Source organism: Elephas maximus, chromosome 13, assembly GCF_024166365.1.
Source record: "Elephas maximus indicus isolate mEleMax1 chromosome 13, mEleMax1 primary haplotype, whole genome shotgun sequence".
NCBI lineage: Eukaryota > Metazoa > Chordata > Mammalia > Proboscidea > Elephantidae > Elephas > Elephas maximus.
In genome coordinates this window covers 89172438-89194060 of record NC_064831.1, presented here as the reverse complement: position 1 = coordinate 89194060, position 21623 = coordinate 89172438, and the positions used below count along the sequence as shown (strand labels likewise).

The 21623-nt window shown below is 42.3% G+C and overlaps 1 protein-coding gene across 1 annotated transcript; it reads right to left on the bottom strand.

The window, feature by feature from the left end:
* Positions 1-2570: 2570 nt before the first annotated feature.
* On the bottom strand, positions 2571-18196 carry ARRDC4 (arrestin domain containing 4). The gene is made up of 8 exons (XM_049906085.1): positions 17718-18196; positions 12408-12474; positions 12022-12169; positions 9963-10065; positions 8558-8814; positions 7720-7882; positions 5799-5953; positions 2571-5416 (listed from the first exon to the last, which is right to left on the bottom strand). Exons 1-8 carry the CDS (start codon positions 18022-18024, stop codon positions 5360-5362), a joined length of 1257 nt encoding a protein of 418 aa, XP_049762042.1. The 5' UTR covers positions 18025-18196; the 3' UTR covers positions 2571-5359.
* Between the last annotated feature and the right edge of the window lie 3427 nt (positions 18197-21623).

Here is a 21623-nt window from a genome sequence, read left to right as displayed (position 1 = left end):
AATGAAATAGACACAGGTCTGGAGGTACAGGATATACATGAAAGAGGAGATAAAGGTGTCTGTGTGCGTAGGTGTGTGTTTAGGGGGTTGCAAGAACGAGGGAAGAATCTGTGTTTTTACTTGTTCCCACCGAATGATGCTGCCTTGTGCATTTTTTCTTCCTGTCCGGGCAAGCCAACTTGGCTCCTTGAAAAACTGAGCAGGGATGAAATCTCCTATTTGCGAACACAGAAATAGTTCTACCAAAGAAAGAGTTCATGGTAAATTCCATCATAGGAACATTCTGGAAATTGGCACTAGCTTTCCAGAATGTTCCTGTCTGGTTTTAGGTAAACGTTCCTTAGGTTTGTGTGTAACCGCTCCTGTAAGCGTGCGTCTGTCTAGAAAGTTTTAATAGCCTTAGCAAGTAGGCCCATGGCGCTATAATATTATTTTACTAACAAGCGTGTGTTTTGTAGTTTAATACACTTCTCAGCTTCCCAATGTGCTTTTCATCTCAGACATTAAGAGAGGAGATTGTGAAAGAAGGGAATTGGAGACAGGAAAAAGGGAAAAACTCAAAATTTAACAAACACACAAGGTGAAGGTAGTTTCTTTTCTGTGTAATTTATATCCATGTTTATCAGACTCAGAGGCTGATAAGATATAATAGCCCAAGGCAGTTTCTCCTCAGGCTTCAATTTCATCACAGGTGTGTCTTGCTACTTACAATGCGGTAGCTTGCTATGTAAAGGCAAAATACTTTTGGTACTCTGACAATTTAAAAACATGTTCCTAGAAATTTGTGTATTAAAAAAATGCCCTTATATATTTTCTATAGAAAAGATAGTTCTTAAATGCAAAATGAAATTATTTACAACGGTATCATGTACTTCAAATGACACATAAATGTTACATGTTTCATTTGCAAATTGCAAAATGAAATTTTAGTAATCAGTTTCTGTTTCTATCAGAATGTCTCTGCTGAAATAAAAAGGAACAAACTATTGAAACATGCAAGAACTTGCATGAATCTTAAGGGTGTTATGCTGAGTGAAAAAAACATCCTCAAAGGGTTACGTACTGCATGATTCCATTTACATAGCATTCTTAAAATGACAAAATTATAGACGAGGGACAGATCAGTCAGGGGTTAGGGAGAGGGAAGGAGGAAGGGTGGACTACAAAGGGGCGGCTTGCAGGACTTTGTGCTGATGGAAGTTTTGTATCTTGACCGTGGTGGTGATAATATGTTTAACCCATGTGATAAAATATCATAGAATACACACAAAAACATACAAAAGAAAGATGAGTGCATGCAAACACTGCTGAAATCCAAGTAAGGTCTGAAGTCCAATTATTATATGTATTGTGCCAATATCAGCTTCCTGATTTTAATAACGTACTATAGTTATACACATCCTGTTAGCACAACTTGGGTAAGGGGTACACAACAGGGCCTGTCTACTATTCCTGCAACTTCTTGTCAGTCTGTAATTACTTCAAAACAAAAAGTCAGAAACAAATGCTCTGTTGAAGAAAGGATTCCAGCTACTAATTAAATATACTCAGGCAACAACTGGGCTCAAGACTGGTGTCTTTCAGGAGGCAGGGCTTTTAGATATAACTGCTGAACGCTCTTCCGTATGGGGCCTGTAACTCTTATGCTGTGTAACTTTAAGCAATTACTGTTTCCATAATTTCTCTTAAAGTTGTAGAATCAAGAAATTTTAGAGCTAGGAGGGACCTTACAGAGAATGTAGGCCAAACTCTCAGGTTACTCCTCTTTGGGCTTTGGTATTCTCATTTGTAATGTGAGGGCTTTGTCCTAGATTCTTTGTATTGGCTTGCCTCGTTCTAAATTTTATAACCAACAGCGTCACAATATAAACTACAAAGAGAGCATTTCAGCTATTAAACATTAATGGTGACTTTATAAATTTTGCATTAATATTTATTGCAGGAGACAAACATCTCAATGAGTTTATGTTGACGGCACCCGTGGTCGCAGAAACACCGTATTTATCACGGAACACCACTGCACATGTTATAAACACTCGGAGAGAAAACGACCAGGGCGAAGTTTTAGAGCTTGGCTGAGGGTTACAGTTTTCCAGGACAGAGAGCCCGAGCAGTTCCCTGGAGACGGTATACCACCACATTGCTTTTCTCCACTTGAATATTTGCGTAGAAGGGGAGCGTTTTCTCAGCATGGGTCCACCGACTGCACATCAAACCTACTACATCAGTCCAGGAGAGATCCTGGCCGAACACTACAACTCGGGAAGTTTTACAGAGTTAGACATTACCATTTGAGAACAAATGAAGATCCGCTCTCTCCGTGATCAATATGGCTTAAGCTTATTTATTCATCTCCTTTTCTTCCTGGAGTGCTAAAAACTGATTACCTTGGGGAAACTGAGCCCACAACAGAAACAATTTCAGAATCCCTGGGGCTGTGCCTTGCCTTGTGAAAGCACAAAAGGATCTTAACAGCAGGAACATTTTATGTTTTTTTTGGTATTGATTTCCCTGAAGTCTCGTAACAATTTAAATCCTAGTTTTTAAAAAAGAAAAAGGAAACTAGCAACTCACAGCATCAGAGTAATCATTTTATTAACAAAAGGAACCCATGGGGTTCAAACAAGAGTACAAAATACAATCTTTATTTTTCCCCCTGTGGGTTAAATTGTTACATTTTTAATAATAAAAATAAAAAAAAAGCTTTCATAGTTAACTTATGAAAAACAAAACCCCTGCCTAGTTTTCTTATTGTGCAAAACAAAAACATCAAAAGTAAAGTTTTGCCCACGGAAGGATTTTGTGTGCCAAAAGATGCACATTTTCATTTTCAAAATGTTTGCAGCAAAAAGAAAATTCTAAGGCCACGGTTTCTTTGCAAATTAAACAAGAGCAGTAGCGGGAGAAACAGGCAAATAACAGCAGCTAAATGTTTACTATTCACTCCCAAGTATTCCTTGCTCCAATGCAGGATTTTCTCCATTCATAAAATAACTTCCTGACTAAAGTAAGAAGGTATTTAGTACAGTTTCAGCTGGTTGCTTCAGGTGAGGTACACCAGTATCAGCTCAACAAGGCAAGCCAGCCTTTCTTAGCTGTTCTAGGTGCTGCTACCCAGCAGGTCTCCTTCCATTTTGTGGGAGCACCGCATGATTCTCTAATAAAGATGACAAAACAATTCCGGAGGAGTCCATCGAGTAGTTGCTTTTCTACGCAAAGCCAAATCCTGAAGTGTTCTCTCCCTCCGTATTTAGGAGGTTTCTTTGACTTTGTTTGGTATCAGGGAGTTGAAGAGTGTCTCCGCAAGGCATGTAAACCACAACTTAGATGAAGTAAAAAAATAGCTGAAGAGATTCTTTTTTTAAAGTAAAAATAAAATGGTTTAGACAGCACTTAAATAAATGTAACTGTTTCGAACCATACAAACAAGCAAAGAAAAACAACAATTAAAAAAACTCACTAAAAACCAGAGATGGGAGCGAGTTTTGCGACAGTGTCAGTGCCAGAAAGAAGTACTGGTGCTGAGAGTTTCACAGGCTGGCTTTACACAGTGGTTTCAAGGAGAGAAGTGCTCACAACGCTTCCGTGATTGTAGAGAAGAGAGCCATGTCCCGAAGGGGGAAAAGCCTATGTCTGCCTAATGTTTGTAGAAAAATCCCTGATCGAATGGCTAATTTTCAAATACAAAATTTAACCATAGAAGAACTTCTCTATCTTGAACTGAATATACTGCCTGAAAGAAAAATAAGTTATTCTGTGGAGTGGAGCACACAGCATTCGGCATGGGAAGCACCAGGGTTTTAGATCAAACCTTAGGACAAACCAAAGCCCTTGGAGGACCCAAAGCCTCCATCGTGGGAATCCCTACCTCCCAGAAATGCTCTCAGCTCACACCACCAACAGATTAAAGGAAAAGCAAGTGACAGTGTGACCACGAATCGAATGGGGAGAGGGGCACAGTAAGAACACTGCTTAGACTCTGAGCAGCAACACAATTCTTTTGGTCTGAATATCCTGAGAGAAAATGATAATAAAAAATATTGCACTAAAACAAAGAAGAAAATCACAGTTTCAATAGAATTACTAAAGAATCAGAAAAACAATGTACAAAGTGACTGCCATTAGTACCCTTATGTCTGTGGACAGAAATCAAATTTGCGTCCTTTTCAATGGTATTTCTACCCCCTTTTCACTCTGCCTTTTTTTTTTTTTTTTTTGGAACAACCTTAGGTGTACCTATACTTAATTCCACTTAGTGTTAACTTTATAGGTTTTCCCTTGGTCCACTTTCAGATTTCAGGATGGGTTAGACTGTTGCTGCAAGTAGCAGAAACACCAAAGGAGACTTATCAGGTGTATAGTTTCAAAAACATAGCTGATAACCCCACTGGGGAAAAAAAAAAACACCCCTGGAGGTAGGCTAAAAAAAAAAAAAACAAAAAAAAAAGGCTTTTTTTGGACTCCACAGGTATCAAGTCATCTTGAAGATACAACCTTTTCCCCTCCTCTTTTTGCAATGTGCTTCTAGGTAAGGAAGATACGAGGAAAATATCCGTTAAAGTGCTCAAAGGGGATAAAAAATCAAGTCTTCAACAAAACATGTTTTCATCCTCAAATTCATCCTGTCTTTCCCCTTTGAACAAGCTTTTCAAGGAACCCTTTCTTGGTTTCATAATACTGTACAGCCAATTTATGATCTACATCTTAAGATACCATTGAAAGCGTGAAAATCGTGTTACTTCATTAGGACCTCATGCAACCGTAAACTTGAGAAAAGGATTCTTGCCAGGGTTTCAATCCTATGGAGCATGGTAAGAAATCAGGAAGACCCTGAAACCTGAGGGTTGCATTTTGTATTTAAAGCAGGCCAGGCTCCTCGTCACGTGCACCCCTGTGCTACCACATTCTCCACAACCAAGTCTCCTTCCAACAAGTCCATATTGCCTTCAAGTTTAGGATACTTTGCTCCACCTTGAGAAACCTTTTAAAGGTTTACTTGCGTAGTGTTTCCACCATATACGCAGGCTACTTTCTGGTGGGTCAGCGCAGGCACCCTCACCCCGCCACTTACTCTGTCACCATCGAGACTTCCACTGCATTCTGCGATTTGTCACATCTTCACCCCACTATCTTACAGGGGTGTTACGACCATCACACAAACTTGTGACGACCACCATATAAACTGGTGCGACGATCCTGTTTGCCCATGGAAAGCTCACGAATTCTTTAATTTTTCTCGCCTTCAGTCTTGGTATTCATTCATGTTCTTAAGTCATCCTTTCCTCCTACTCCTCCAGAAAGGCAGGAGGAAAGAACAACGTTGTAATATGATGATGAACACAGTGATTCTGATATCTGTTCAGAGAATGAATGAAACAGGCTGGGTTTCTTCTACATCACTAGGATGTGGGTCAACCTGTGAAAAAGAACAGACCACTGTGGCATTCTTTAAAATGATTTGATTTCCTATTTTTAATTATATGATGGTTATAAACCCACCCAGTTGCTTAGAACCTGTTATTAAGAAGTCCCAGTAGGCCGCTTATGTTCTCTGTAATCCATGGCCATATAAAACACGTTAAAGGCAATCAGTCCATGTAACAGTCGGAGCACGCCATAAATCACAGGGTAAATATTACAAAATGTGGCGGATGGACCAGTGGCAATCTTTCACCACTGTAAGAAGTTTGTATGTGTCCCCTGCTAATTATGAGTCAGGAACGGGCACTTTCATGAATGAAGGGCAGCAAATGATTATTGACAAACAGCACAGTAAAAGTCTCATTTACTTTGTTTACCTCTGAATAAAGAGGCGGAGGTTGAAACCGGAATTCCTGTATGCAGGCGAACATAGGACAGCATGTTTCTCCCTCACAACTAGGGGGCTGAGGGTAAGGAGGGTTGTGCCTCGAGAATTCCTCCTCTGATACCACATCTGCATAATTTGGTGGTGCTGAAACAGAAATGTAGTTGAATCCAAGAAGTCCGTGCAAAAATTGATTACAGCTATCTAAGATACAACTATCAATCTCATCTTGTCCTGAGCAAATGAGAAAGAAGGAAACCAAAGATGCAGAGAAGAAATCAGTCTACAGGGCTGACAGTCTACTTGAACCACAGCTATATCTACCTAACCCTAACCTTAACACTAACCCTAACCCTAACCCTGAGCACAGAAGAACTAGATTGTGCCTGGCTATCACTAACGACCGTTCTGATCAGGGCCACGATAGATGGATCCTGACAGAAGGGGAGAAAAATGTGTAACAGAATTCCAATTCTTAAAAAGTCCAGATCTACTGGACCAGTTGAGACTAGAGGATTCGCAGAAACTATCTCCCTGAGATATTCCATAAACCTTGAACTGAAACTACTCCTGAGGGCACCTTTTAGCTAAATAACAGACTGGCTCACAAAATAAAGAATATGACCAGTGAGTAACACACAGTTTTAAAAAATCATCTAATGGGAACAAATGGTCAACAATTACTCTAAAGCAAAGATGAAAGGGTAAGGGGACAGGGAAACCAGACTACTGAAAGCAAAACATCCGAAGGGAATTACTGTATTTGTTATGGAAATAACGCACACCTTCTACATTTGTCTGCCAGCCACACCATCAGCCCTGGAGGTATTTTCCCAAGCTCACTAAGTTAATTAATTTTTTCTTAGAGCAACAGTCGGAAGAGGATTGGCATGGTGGCGCTGGTGAGGGTGCCTCATCGGGGGAGGGGAGGGCACAGCCAGCAAACACAGAAGGCGTGCATTACTTTCGTAAAAATATGATAATGAGAATGTTAAAATGTTATGAAAAATATAGCCGAAGTCTCTGAACAATTTGTGTACTAATTGTTAAACGAGAACCTAATTGGCTGTATAAACTTTCACTGAAGACACAATATTATTTTCTAAAAAGTTGATTAATTACATTAATCTTTTTGGAACTCTTAGAAAAACAAAACTAAGCTAAATTTTAAGATAAAAGAATATTTTTTCCGTTTAATTAGCGAACTTTTGTGCCCATGCCAACAATAAATATTTAATGTTATTAGCTGCCATTGAATTGATTCCAGCTCATGGCAACCCCATAGATTCTGGTTTTATAAAACTACTATTAACAATGAGTATATCTATTCTTTGAGACATGTATGTGTTACGGTTTACGGAAATAAACGTCCCTGAAATGTGGCTACAGAGAGTGCATAACACTCTATACTTTGATTGTGACAAATTTATATCATTGTACTATTTAAACAGTAATCAGGAGACGTGGATTTATTCCTGGATCTGCCACGGGCAGCTTTCTGTACTGGATTAAACTCCCAAGACTCTTTCAGGAATATTGTTTTATGATTTTTTGTAGTAATAATCGTAGTAGCAGCAGTAGTTAACATTTGAACACTGACTAAGTAACTTCTTAGCCAGGTAACCAGTTCCCATTGAGTCAGTTCTAACTCATGGTGACCCCACGTGGTGTCAGAGTAGAACTGTGCTCAATGGGGTTTTCAAGGCTGTGACCTTTTGGAAGCAGATTGCCAGGTCTTTCTTCTGGGGCACCTCCAGGTGGATTCAAACCACCAACCTTTCAATTAGTAGTTGACCACTTAGCTGTGTGTGCCACCCAGGGACTCCAGCAATCAATATCTGCATGCTTACTAAGTAACTTGGTAGGTGCACTATATGCAAAAGTTCACTGTGAAAGAACTTCAGACAACTTACCTTCAGGCTGTTCTGGCAGGGTCAATGTCAACCAGCTCATATCCACACTGAATTGGCTGGCGATGCTGGAGTTTCTGCTGCCAAAGCCATTATATGGGACTGTGCCAATCACTAAAGGCAGCTCCAGCATCAATTTTTTAGCACCAGGAATGTGAATGTACACCTAAAATGGCACAGAAATTAAAAAAGAAAGATGGAGATGTAAGTTCAACCTCCTCGTTGATGGTCTAAGAGTTTCGTTTTTCACAGAAACAACTGCTTTTGTCACCTGCCACCCCAACTGGAAATTGTGCTGGCCACACAAAATGAAGAGCAAGCAAAATGAAGAGCACACAAAATGCAGTGAATGCTCTGTGCCAGGGAACTGGGGCCTTACCATATGCACTGTAAGTGGGCATGGCCTATCTAGTGTTGTCGTTGTATGCTGTTGATTCCGACTCATATCGAGCCGATGGGACAGAGTAGAACTGCCCCACCGGTTTCCTAAGTTGTAATCTTTAGGGGAACAGATTGCCAGGTCTTTTCTCCTGCAGACCCACCGGCAGGTTCGAACTGCCAACCTTTTGGTTAGCAGCCAAAAACTTAACCATTGTGCCACCAGGAAATTAAGTATATGTCTTTAACAAGCATCCATTAAGGTACCTCAATATTTTTATGCTATTTAATTAAATACTTTTGAGGGATAGTTTTTGACTGAAAAAAAGGGCCAATCTTCATATATTACATAATTTTGTGTAATGTTGATATAATATGGCATTTTTTAACTTTTTCACGGTAACATGGCACCTGCTATCGTTCAATTCTACATATTTTTAATTTCAGGGGGCACTGTGCTTACAGCTAAGGAGTAGTCCACTCGGATAATGCAGCAATCCAGGATAGATGGGGTAACAGGTGGGATCTTCAGGGTCTTCCCATTCCACGTGTCTGTGCTCCCAGAAGCGATGTGGTTTCCTCGCACGTTGGCAACCATTTGACGGACGGTCTTTGTTTTTCCACTGGCCAAATATGTCTGGGTTTGGAAAATGGCAGCTTTGGGGACAATCAGACGAGAGGAACAATTCTCTATTTCTGCATAGATTGGAATAGCTTCTCCTAAAAGGAAAACAAAACCACAGTGGATGCAGAGACCTTTCAAAAATTTCTCATCAAAGTGGAATCCTGCCATTACCAATTAAAGCTGAAAGGGCCCAACACTACTTTACCAAATACAGAAGCTCCGATGGAAAATTTACATTGTAAATCTGAGTCAGAGAAATAAAAATCACCTTGGGGTTTTGGCAGATACTATTTTCTCTTTGTTATATTATTCCTTTTTCTAATGTACCAATATCAGATTAGTAATTCTAAAGGTACGTAAACGACTACTATCTACATAAATTAAGACATACAAATAAATGATTTAGTACTATGTTAAGTATAAAAGATCACTAACAAACTCATTACCCAGAACCCAGTGCCGTCATTAAAAAAAAAAAAATTAAAATCTGTCCAACAGGAGAACAAAGTCTTTGCCTTTAATGAACTGCTAATGTTAAGGCATAAACAAAGCAATGGGTGGACTGGGCAAGTCTGACGATATCACACATGCACCCCATACCATATTGCACCATGCTCAGTTGCAGCAAGCCAAGCCTAGAATGGGGGCACCCCATACCATATTGCACCATGCTCAGTTGCAGCAAGCCAAGCCTAGAATGGGGGCACCCCATACCATATTGCACCATGCTCATCTGCAGCAAGCCAAGCCTAGAATGGGGGCACCCCATACCATATTGCACCATGCTCATTTGCAGCAAGCCAAGCCTAGAATGGGGGCCGGATCCACTGTAGGGCATCGGGCCCTTTACAAACGGTAATTCTAGTATCAATCTGAATGTCATGATTGTTAAATATTCTACACTCCAGTCCCATATACTTGTGTATCTCAAGCCAGCACAGAATCAGAATGCCTGACGGTATTTTCATACAATAGCTTTCTTCTCAGCAACCTCCTCGGAACATTCCTTTCCAATATTAAAATAAAATGCTGGCATTTTCCCACTCCTCCAGCTTTACTTTTAGTCAGTAAAGTAACAAGATTAAAGTCAGAAATACCAGGAGTTTTATCTGATATTTAAAACAAAAAATTTTATTATTATTCATGTTTTAAAATAACATACTTCGTCACTATTGAAATCACTTAAAATTTAGCTCATAAAACAAACGATTCTCCCACTTGGACTGGTCAATGTTCTCCTTACCGTTACAGTATCCCTTTCTTTCAATTCTGGCGCTCAGCGAGACTGGACCAGAGGTGAAAAACCAACAGCCAACCATCTTCTCTTGAGTTTTCAATACAGGAGTCTTGAAAATTTCAAAGAATAAAATTAAACCACTCTAGTGAACTCACAGAACTTAAAATTTTATAACTCTTTACAGATGAAACATTTACCAAAAAACAAACCAAACTTTCTTACCTGCATGTAACATATTAGGCAAAATACCTTAAGAGCTTTAAAAGTCATTCCCATTTTAGGAAAAATAAGGTGAATTTTCAGATTTCAGTGAACACACTGATGCCATCCTCTTTTACCCTATAGTCTTTACATTTCTAAGGAACGATGTAACATTCCTTAAAAAAGCAATCAAAAACTGTATTAGTAGCTATTAACATGCCGGAACTACCTTTTTTTTTTTTTTTTAAGGTTTTATGTGTAGATCAGGTGAAAGGAGAAATGATATAAAAATCAGTAATTAGAGAGGATTATCATATTCATTTTGGAATCATTGTTTTTTAAAATGTGTAAAAAGCAAATAGCTTTATTTTTCTTCAAAATTCACCACCAGGCAGACATTTCAAGGGTCCTTAATTTAAATACGGATTTTTTTTTTTTTTTTTTTGGTATAACAGTAATGCACCAGCAGGCACAGTGTAACGGCTCTGAGAAGGCTATGGAAAACACCACCCTCCTTCTATTGTAGTATCCGGAGATGGGACACAGGTTTAAAATGCTCCATTTATAGGCCACATACACCAAAAGCTTACTATAAAACTCAAAGTTCCTTGCAAGATTTTTTCCTTTCTTTATAAAAATAATAATGAAGGATAAATGGTATCTTTTCAGCAAAAAGAAAACTCATTTAAATCATTTGTCACAGCAGCCATAAAGCGTTTAGAGATATTTAACCTCCCAGTTCGAAGCAGTCTTTAAATATACAAGATACTTAGCCTCACTGATTTTCCAAAAGGGTTGTAAGTGGGTGTTAAAGTCACAGCTCTAAGCCAGGTCAGCTGGGTGCTGGCTGTTTTATAGTCCCAGTCCAGGGACCAAGCAGACCAGATCACAGAGCAGGATATGCTTGCTGTCTCTTCACCACCAAAGGTGAACCTTAAAGTCTATGTTTTTTAAATGTGAAAATACAGTTTAACAACTTTTAACTCTTGGCTTTTTCCTCATTTGTAAAAACGTTGGGCAGCAAAAGCAACACCCGGTACTCAAGATACATCTTTTTGTCACATCACTGCCATGATGGAAAGTTTAAATTATCTCAGTATTTTCTACGAAGTCAAAAAATCATCATTCATATTTAAATGAAGACCCATTAGGTCCTCACAGCTATCAGGAAAGTACAAGGTATAATTTTATATTATTTCGATAATATGGGTTTAGATAAAAGAATCTAGCTCATTAGCACCCATCTTGCCTATTCTGTTGTTACTTATAGCCTGATCTTTCTTATCAGCCTACAGTCTTTCTGGTGATTACTAGAAGTTCAATGCTTTAATGTGGCCAAATCTGTCATAAGGAAATGAGAAGTGAAAGGATCGCCTCGGCAGCTGCGTGCACTTACTTAATGCTAGAAAATGACACGCCGAATGGCGGGATACATAGCATAATGGCCTGGGCCTCAATCACAGGCTGAGTGTGATTAATAGTCTTCCATAATTACTGTGCCTCAACCTGCTATTATTGAAGAGTTTAGAATATCACAGCCCTGTGAATGTGGCGCTCTGGTAAAAGTAACCACTCTCCGGGTGTGCATTATTATTATTAAGCCTTATTAATGCATTTCAAGCCTGTGTAACTTTTTGGCAAAAGCAGCCCCGCACAGCGGGGACATAATCAATAGTATTAACACACACGATTTGTAATTTGCCCAACCTAGTATCATGTATTTATAGCGGATGCCTATGGGTTATAAGACTGCCTTTTCAAGCCGTCAGAAAGTGACAGGCCAGAACTACACTAAATTGGCTAAATGAGCCTACCAGCATTGAAAGAAAAGAAGGAAGGAGGGAAGGAGGAAGGACGAACTTACTAATAGCGCTGGTGTATTGACATCAATGTGACTAATAACCTGGAGTTCCCGCTTCACACTCTGATCAGGGACCCTGGGTCGTTCCAAAACTGCCTTCACGCTGTACTGAATACTTCCATACTTCCCGGTGAACGAGGTTACCAAAGGTCTGAAACGAAGCAAACACATTTATCTACATGCTTAATTTTCTATGAAACAAAAAAGGGAAGAGCCCTTAGAATGCTGGTTTCGGTTTAGAAAGGGTCAGTCTACTTCGGGGTCTGCCTATTTCAGGGCAATTGAGGATAAGTGTGCATGCCTGAGAGGCAGGAGAGAGCCAGCACCTACACAGCTGGACGGACACACCGCAGGGAAAGAAACAGCAGAAGCTGCAGAGCTGCACTTACTCTGACGGAAGTCGAAAGCTGAATGGGAATTCATGTTTTCCAGGCTGCAACAGAACGATGCCTTCGCCTGCAAGAGAGATGACATTTTCTTTAACGACGGTTTACTATATATATATATTTTTTACTATATGGTCGCTGTGAGTCAGCATTGACTCGATGGCAAGGGGGTTGGGTTTTGGTTTTTAGTATCAGATCAAGAATTCTCACAACTGAAATCTGATTTTTTTCAAGGAGGCTTTCCTGGTGGTAAGATTCAATATACTCCGAAAGTTCATTAAACTGAGGTTTAGAGAATTAAAATTTGAATCTGTTTTTTACCAACCTTAATTAATTCCAAGAAACATTTACATATACATACACACACACACACAGACATTTTTAGAAACAACTGTTTTCTCACACTCTATCATACTAACATGAGATGCCAATATTAAAGTGGACCTGAAATCAATTTAGCAAAATGTACAGCTATTTATCTTGCGGTATCCCACAAAAATTAGACTATATATTCTTTGGGCAGAGATGGAAAGGGAGGTGAAAACGTTTACTTGTGACATTACGAATATTGAGTATAACACAAAACAGACAAACCAAGAGGACAAGTTATCAGAGTCATATATTCACACTCCAGCTCCACTGACTAACACGGTGCCTTGGCAGTAAACCTGGCACATAGAGAGGTCTTTACCAAGCTGGGCCACGGCCCCTTCCTCTCACTATGGGTCAGCAGCTCCCTTTTATCTCATGCAGAGACTCATCACTGCTGGTGAGAAGCCAAACCACAGGTGTGGAAGGGAGCCCTTACGGCCCAAAGCCCTGCTGGGACCTCTGGTCAATGCGGGTAGACAACCTGTACAACTCAAACCCTAGGCAGGTGCTGGCTCCAAGGGCTGGTCAGGGGGCTCTCTCAAGACACTTATCAACTTATTTTTTGCTCACAGATTCAGGTTCAGGACTAAATTCCCTCTTTATGGGATGAAGAAGATGAAGAAAGGGCAGCAAAGACTGAGGACTTTCTCTGAGCTTTGTCTGGTCACCTGATACTAAAGTGAGCTTTTCGACCACCTTCATTCACTTAGTTTTTTTTTAAGGGAAAGAAATCATTAGTGAAAGGGCATTATTATTATTATTACTTAAATACTAGAGTTCTAAGACCTTAAATAATTCACTTAACATCTCAACCTTTCACTTCTAAAAACAGGACCACATCATTGGCCCAGTAAGTCTCCTGAATCTGTCCTCAATTTTCAATGTGTGATACATTAGAAGAAAAACAAAAAACACACTGTCCGTCACTTGAGTCCTTCAAGTAGAAATACCACATAGGTAGGTGACTTGGAGGCAAAATGCATAAATCACAGGGACAGGAGACCACATTAAAGGACAGTGGTAGAGTGCATCCTGGGCTCAGGTGTGTTCAGGAGCTGCCCTGTAAGCCTCAGCACTCCTGTAACAGTGTTCAGGGAAGCTTCTCAACTTTATAGCCATCAAGTGAAAGGCTCGAGGCATTCCAATGCTTTTGAGAGAGCTGGGCTAAAGTTCTAATTTGTAACCACAGGAATGTAGATTTCATTTATGAGTTCAAATAAACAGTGCCCAGGCGTCAAGTGCTGTGGATATAAAATGAATAACTTCTATGCTCAAACAGACCAGCAGTAGGGGAGGAGGTATACAAGCCATCACCATAAGGTACTAGGGCCCAGCGCACCCACACGAGAACCACAGGGTAGGCCTGGTACCTTGAGGAGGATACCCTGGAAGCAGCGTTGGCATGGAGTCAAGCAGGAAGGGGTTCAGATGAAGGGACCAGCATGAGGAGGAGTATGGCAGGCATGTGTGGGGGACAGCCAGTCATCAGGATATTGAAAGAGGAGAGAGAAAGAGGTGAAGTTCCCTCTTCTTAGAGGAAACACATCAACATAGGAATTAATCATCTCAAAACATGAACAGAAGAGAAGCAATTGAGAAAGCTGATAAACATAGGTTATACCCAGAGGCACCTCAAGGGTCTGATGATCTACTTCCAAAAAACCAGCCATTGAAAACCCTAACGAGCCGTTCTACTTTGACACACGTGGGTTACCATGAGTCAGCATCGACTTCTCAGCAACTGGTTTTTATAGTACTTTGGAATCGAAATCTTTCTTTTCTTTCCTTCCTATTAAAAAAACCAAAACAAACCCATTGCCATCCAGCGGATTATGACTCATAGTAGCCCTACAGGACAGAGCAGAGCTGCCCCATATTGTTTCCAAGAAGCGGCTGGTGGATTCAAACTGCTAACCTTTTGGTTAGCAGCCAAGCTCTTAACTACTGCACCACCAGGGCTCCTTCTTCCTATCTGAAAGGTTCAAAAGCTGAAATACCTGCCCATTTCTGCCTCTGCTCTCAGAGCCTTGGGCACTGAGGCCTACGATGTCACAGGGGGATGTTTCCTTCACTAAGTGGTCTTACAGCCAACGGTCTTTGCAGCCGTGGGAGCCACATGACCACTGCAGAGGCAGACACTGGGGCTCAGGATGGGTGAATGAGCTGGGGGACAAACAAGAAGTGAAGGCGGCTCTCGATCCTCTCTTGACTTTCCACTGCAACTACCTCAATAAAAATATGAAGAGAATCGATCATAGTGATCAGCTGGATTAGATCAGTGATGCCGGACAATTATTTGGGGAGATTTGAGAATAAATCCCAGGTTGACACTTCCCAGAAATCTGCATTCCCAAAAATCCTTTCAGGTGATTGAAACCCGGCCAGGTTTTAGAATTAAATGGTCCTGAGAATCTATGACTATGGGAAGTTGCTAACTTCTTTCAAGCTATAGATAATCATTTGTTGTTGGGTGTTGTCCAGTTGACTTTGACAGAGTAGAACTGCTCCATAGGGTTTTCCGGGCCCTGACGGCACAGTGGTTAAGCTCTCAGCTGCTAACTAAAAGGTTGGCAGTTCGAACCTACCAGCCGTTCCACAAGAGAAAGATGTGACAGTGGCAGTCTGTTTTCATAAAGATTACAGCCTTGGAAATCCTATGGGGCAGTTCTACTCTGTCCTACAGGGTCGCTACGAGTTGAAATCGACTTGACGGCAACAACTAATCTTTACAGGAGCAGATTGCCAGGTCCTTCTCCCTCGGAAGTGCTGGGTGGGTTGAAACTGCCGACCTTTTGGTTAGCAGACTTTTTTTTCAGCAGCTGAGCATTTAACCATTGGACCACCAGGGCTCCTTATAGATAAAATATTAGGGGTAATTTCTTTTTCTTAATGAAATAAACTAAAACTATCATTTCTAAGTAAAATTATTATTTTTTTTCAATGATACATTCTAAAATCAGTTAAGATTTTCAAACTAAGCTTAAACATTCTATTCCATTAATTAGAAAAATGAGACTTGACTGTCTATATAAAACTACATGTTATTGCAGATTTTGTCAAAGCAATTTTCATCGCAAATCTCAGGGTCACCTGTTATGTTAATCTTAAGTCTATTTACTCAGCCCCAAAGATAAGGAGTCCAAAGTCCTGGGCAAAAAACAATTTACTTCTCTGTTCCATGGCCCTTTACTCCAGTCAGCCATCTTGAAAATCTGTGCTGTCAGTCACCATTAAAAGGAGCCTTGGTGGTGCAGTGGTTATAGTGCTCAACTGCTAACTGAAAGGTCAGTGGTTCGAATGAAACCACCAGCCACTCCACGGGAGAAAGCTGTGGCAGTTTGCTTCCATTAAGATTTACAGCCTTGGATACTACACGGGGCAGTACCACTTTCTTAGAGGGTCGCTATGAGTTGAAATTGACTTGACAGCAGTGCATCTTTTTGTTTTTTCTATCACATTTGGCAGGCATGTGTGGGCTGATCCTGGAACCCATATCGATGAAAGGCAGGTAAGGCCTGTCACCTAACACACTGCTGTATTAATCCAAATGCTTCGGTTCTGAATACTTTTTTTCTCTCTGAAATTTTTTAATCACTCAGATTCTCATATACCTTGAGGACTCAAGTGTGGACAGCCTCCTTCTCCAGAGTGGGACAAGACAAAACTACACATACCATTGATCTTGTATGTATCATAGCAAATAAGTATATAGGTATAATACATTTCACTGTTCAAGGGTATAGGGTGTGTACCATTATCATTACATAGCCAAAAGCTGATGAGGCAGAAAAGTAAAAGTTTAAGTTTCCACTGACTCAAAGCAGACTAACACTCCAAGTATCTAATAATCATTCTAGCAGTTTCATGCTTAATGGAATTAATTTTTGCACCTAGTAGTAATTGAACACAAATGTTCTCACTTAGGCTTTTCCAAAAGTACCTACACTGGACTTCACCAGAGTGGATGCGAAGGGTGATCTTTCCCCCAGGAACTATAACCATGCCCAGATCTCATTGTCTCTAAAGGGTTAACCAAACCCATTGCCCTTGATGGATTTCCACTCCTACAGACCCTACAGGACAGAGAACTACTCCATAAGGTTTCCAAGGAGAGGCTGGTGGATTTGAACTGCCGGCCATTTGGTTAGCAGCCAAGCTCTTAACCACTATGTCATGAGGGCTCCTGAGGGAAGAAAAAAAGAAAAGAGGATGCAAAAGAAACAAAAAGAAGGCAAGAGAAAATAAAAATGAAGAATGTAAGGTCAAGGCAGTGCTCTTAGTGGCCAACAGAAGAGGTACACCAAGCACAACAGCCAAGTCAAGAAACACTTCCTTTGAACTGATAACCCTCAGGAACTACTTCCCTTTTCCCAACAGTTGAGTTTTTGCTCATTCATCATGAACCAAGACCGAGTGTTTAATATCAGGATGAGAAGAACTCCAGGCCCACAAAACGCTGGGCACCACTAAACGGAACCACACGGACTGCACACGCTGTTTCCACTCTCCATCCCTTGTACCAGAAGGGACAGGACCTAGATCCCAAGATTCCAGACTGTCCATCACAGATTCCCATGGCAACGGCTCACTCCCTTCGCAGTCCTAGGAGGTGGTGGACGCCAGCAGCTAGTCAGGCCTCGGTGCGCCAGGGGTGTGGCGCCAGGTAGCGCCTCGCACCCACGCTGTGTGGCGTCCGGGGGGCTGTGAGGTGGGCGGTGCTGGCATTGTTACCCACCCCCCCAAACGGCGATCAAGCTGCGGCTCTGGCTACCCCATGGGCGGAAACCACCTCGGAACCGCGCCCGGCCCACCTGCCAGGTGGGCATTCCGCCGGCACGCCCCCTCCCAGAGTTAGGTTAGGGCTCCCCCAGCCCCTCCCCGAGGCATCCCCGGGGCATTCCCGCGGCCCGGCGGGGAGCCCGAGGCCGACGGCGCGCTCACCGGCTGGGGGCTCGTGGAGGCTCAGGCGCACGTTCAGGTACTCCACCTCCGAGGCGGCGGCCGGGGCAGCGGCGCTGGCCGAAGTAAGGGCGCCGGCGCTCGGGCCCCAGGAGGCGGTGGCGCGACCCTGGGCCTCCAGGCGCAGGGCGCGGAGGGTCACCGGCTCGGCAGCCTCCAGCAGCACGTGCCCCGCCACCGTCTCGCCGCTCGAGTAGGAGCCCTTGCGCTCATCCTCGAACACCAGACCCAGGCTCTTCACGCGGCCCTCGGAGCCCACGGCCGCCGCGGATCCCACCTCGCCGCCCATGTCGCCGGGCGACGCGGCCCCTTCCCACTGAGGTCGGCAGCGGCCCGGAGCCGGGATCGTGGGCAACGCGGCGCCGCTGTCACTGGCGCCCGCCGCACGGAGACGGCCGCCACCGCCTCTGTGCGGTCCACCTGGAGCTCCAGCGCGCCGTGGGCCCTGTTGCTTTAACAAACCCAGCCCGGACGAAAAAGGGGCCGGGTCAGCCCTCCCCTGGCGCGCGCCCATAGGTCAGCTGTGAGCCATGCGCCTTGCTGATTGGTTGTAAATGGCTACTGAGTCATTTCATTGGCGCCCCCAAACGCCGGCTGGCGCAGGAAGGCAATGCGTGATCAGTGAGTACTGGCCAATGGGGAGACGCAGGCGCGCACGTGCACAGGCCGCTTATTGGCTGGGGCAAGGCACCGTCCTGCGGCACGGACGAATAGAGAGGCGGTGCGCACATGTGGACAGACAGTGGGAAACAGTATCTGTCAGGGAGGGGCAGAGCCGGTTATCCCACGCTCAAGGCTTGTCAGTTGTTCCCATGGCTACGGACGGGGGCGGGGCTTCGAGCTGCTTGAAGGCTGTGTTCAAGAGTCATTGGGCTCATACCGCACCATGAAGTTACGGGTGGAACTGGCCCGACTTTGTGATTAGAATTGCAATGCTCTAGAGGGAATAGGTGCCCTGGAAAATGGAACTCAGTAGTACTTTTATATGAGATTTCGGGGTCGGCGGCATCGGAACTTTAATGAACAGCCTGGAATCTGCTAAACTTCCAGGCTCCTGAGCCCTGCCTCTCTCAGGTGGACCAAGGCCAGAATGTAGAATTTTCAGCCCGAGCAAGAGCAGCAGGCAAGAAGAATGAAGACTGCAGTTCTAGACCTGGTCCTACCCCTAAGCAGTTCTGCACACGTGGCTCATAGCCTCTTTAAGCTGCGAATGGCTGGAACTCTAATTCTTCCTGCTCTAAATAATGTTATGAGTCAGGTTGTATCAAAACAACATCTGTTACCTAAGTTTCTGCTCCACCCGGAAGAATTTCCTGACCTCGGTATCATAGTCCATAAAAATTTCCAGTTGCCTTGATGACTTGTTCCCTGTGCCCACACCTCCTCTTGCCTGTCCTTCACTTCATTTTCTTCTTTAATCCTCCGTTCTCCTGAGTTCTGAATTTCTTTTACCGTTTAGCATAGCTATCCATTTCTGGTCATCATTTCCTAACTCCTTTAAGTTTGTCACTTATCAAAGTTCCAAGTTTGTGAGCTGTTATCAAAGGTTGATTAGTTTCATATTAAGATTTTAAATCTTTCTTTAGGTAGCTTTTTTAATTTTCTTTTTTAAAGTGATCCCTAAATTCAAGATTGTTCTACTGCCCTCTTTGAATTTAGGTTACTAATTTGGACCTTTAATGAAGTCTCCTTATCACCTCTCAATGAAAATGTCAAAAGCCACAATTCAGCTCGGCATGTTGTTGTTGTTGTTACCTGCATAAGGCCCTGACTTATGACAGCCCCGTGTACAACAAAACTAAACATTGCCTGGTTTTTGTCATCACAATTGCCAGCATGTTCAGGTCCATCCTTGCAGCTACTGTGCTAATCCATCTCACAGATCGAGATGAAATGCAATGTGGTATCCTGGATGGAATTGGAAAGGACATTAGTGGAAAAACTAGTGAAATCCTAGTCAAGCCTGAAATTTAGTTAACAGTGGTGTACCCAATGTTGGTTTCTTAGTTTTCAAAAATGGTCCATGGTAATGTAAAACGTTAGGGGAAACTGGGTGTGGAGTATATGGAACTCTATGTACTATCTCTACAACTTTCCTGTAAATCTAAAAGTATTCCAGAGTAAAATTCATATTAAAAGAAAGCAAAAACAAATACACAAATGAAAAAACCCAGGGATTTTCCCCATACTATACAGCTTGAAGGGACTTCTGAATGCTCTGGCTAGAAAGATAGAATGTCTTGAGTTATGCCCAGGCAAGAGAGAAGTGCCACACTGGAATAAAAGAAGTGGAAAAACCCACTGCAGGGCTCACTGTTGTTACAGCTTTTCAGTTTTTTACTTTCCTCTCCAAACCCCCAGCTATCGTTAGTTATATTCTGAGTTTTATTTGTAATCAGTGGGAGAGATAGATTGTAGTGTGTGGAGTCCATGTTGCCTGACAGCAGACATCCTAATTTATCTTCCCTGATCCTCAGATCTCATGTCGTTGGTTGCTGTTGGGTTGGCTCTGACTCATAGCAACTTTATATATAACAGAATGGAACATTGCCCAGTCCTGTGCCATCTTTATGATCATTGCTATGTTTGAGCCCACTGTTGCAGCCACTGTATTAATCCATCTCATGGAGGTCGTCCCAGTTTTTTAACTGACACTCTACCAAACATGATGTCCTTTTTTAGTGACTGACCTTTCCTAATGATGTGTCCAGAGTAAGTGAGAAGATGTCTTGCCATCTTTGCTTCTAAAGAGCATTCTGGGTGTACTTCCTCCAAGACTGATTTGTTCATTCTTCTGGCAGTCCATGGTATATTCACTATTCTTTGCCAACACCATCATTAGAATGCATCAATTCTGCTTTGGTTTTCCTTTTTTTATTATCTAGCTTCTGCAAGCACATGGGGCTATTGAAAAGACCATGATTTGGGGCAGGCGCATAAAGGTAATTAAAAAACAAAACCAAACCAAACCCACTGTCGTCGAGTCGATTCTGACTCATATCGACCTTATAGGACAGAGTAGATAGAACTCCCCCAAAGAGTTTCCAAGGAGCACTTGGCAGATTTGAACCTCTGATCTCTTGGTTAGTAGCCATAGCACTTAACTACTACTCCACCAGGGTTTCCAAAGGTAATTAAACAGCTGCATAATTACCAACACTCATTCAATATATTATAATGTACACGTTCATCTTGCAGTTCTACCTAGATATTTTTATTAAGTAAATTTATGCTCGTACACGTCTAGATGTTAATTTAGGGGCCGCACATATATGCTTGGTGATGTTTGAAATTTATTTACTCCCTGGAATTCCTATTTCCCATTTGGAAATGAAGCTTAAACAGCAAATATCTCTAAGAAGAAGGATATGGACCTAACCTTTACTAAATTCCTACTGAACACCAGTCTGGGAGTTTAAAGTATATAATCCCATTCAGCCCTTACAACAGCCTGTGAAGAGGGCATCTTGTGGTCGAGTTTAGATTTTACAGACAAGGAGCTCAAGGTCCAGAAATGTGGAGCAGTTCCACAGCCACTAAATAGTGGAGCCAAGATCAGACCTAAGACCTTGTGCCTTCTGTTCATGACATGACACTGAGTTCAACATTAAGGTTAAAGGCTAGGGAGAAAGAATGGAAGAAAGAAGAAAAGAGGGAAGGAAGGAGAAAGGAAAAAAAGAAGGAAGGAGGGGGGAGGAAGAGTGAAGGAAGGAAAGAGAAAAGAAGAAAAATAAGGAAGGGAGGAGGAATAAAGAAAGAAAGGAATAAAGGAGGAAGGAAAAAGGGAAGGAACGGAGAAGGAGAGAAGGAAGGAAGAAGGAGGAAAAGAAGGAAGGAGTGAAGGAAAGAAGGAAGGATGGAAGGACAGAAGGAAGGAAGGAGGGGCAG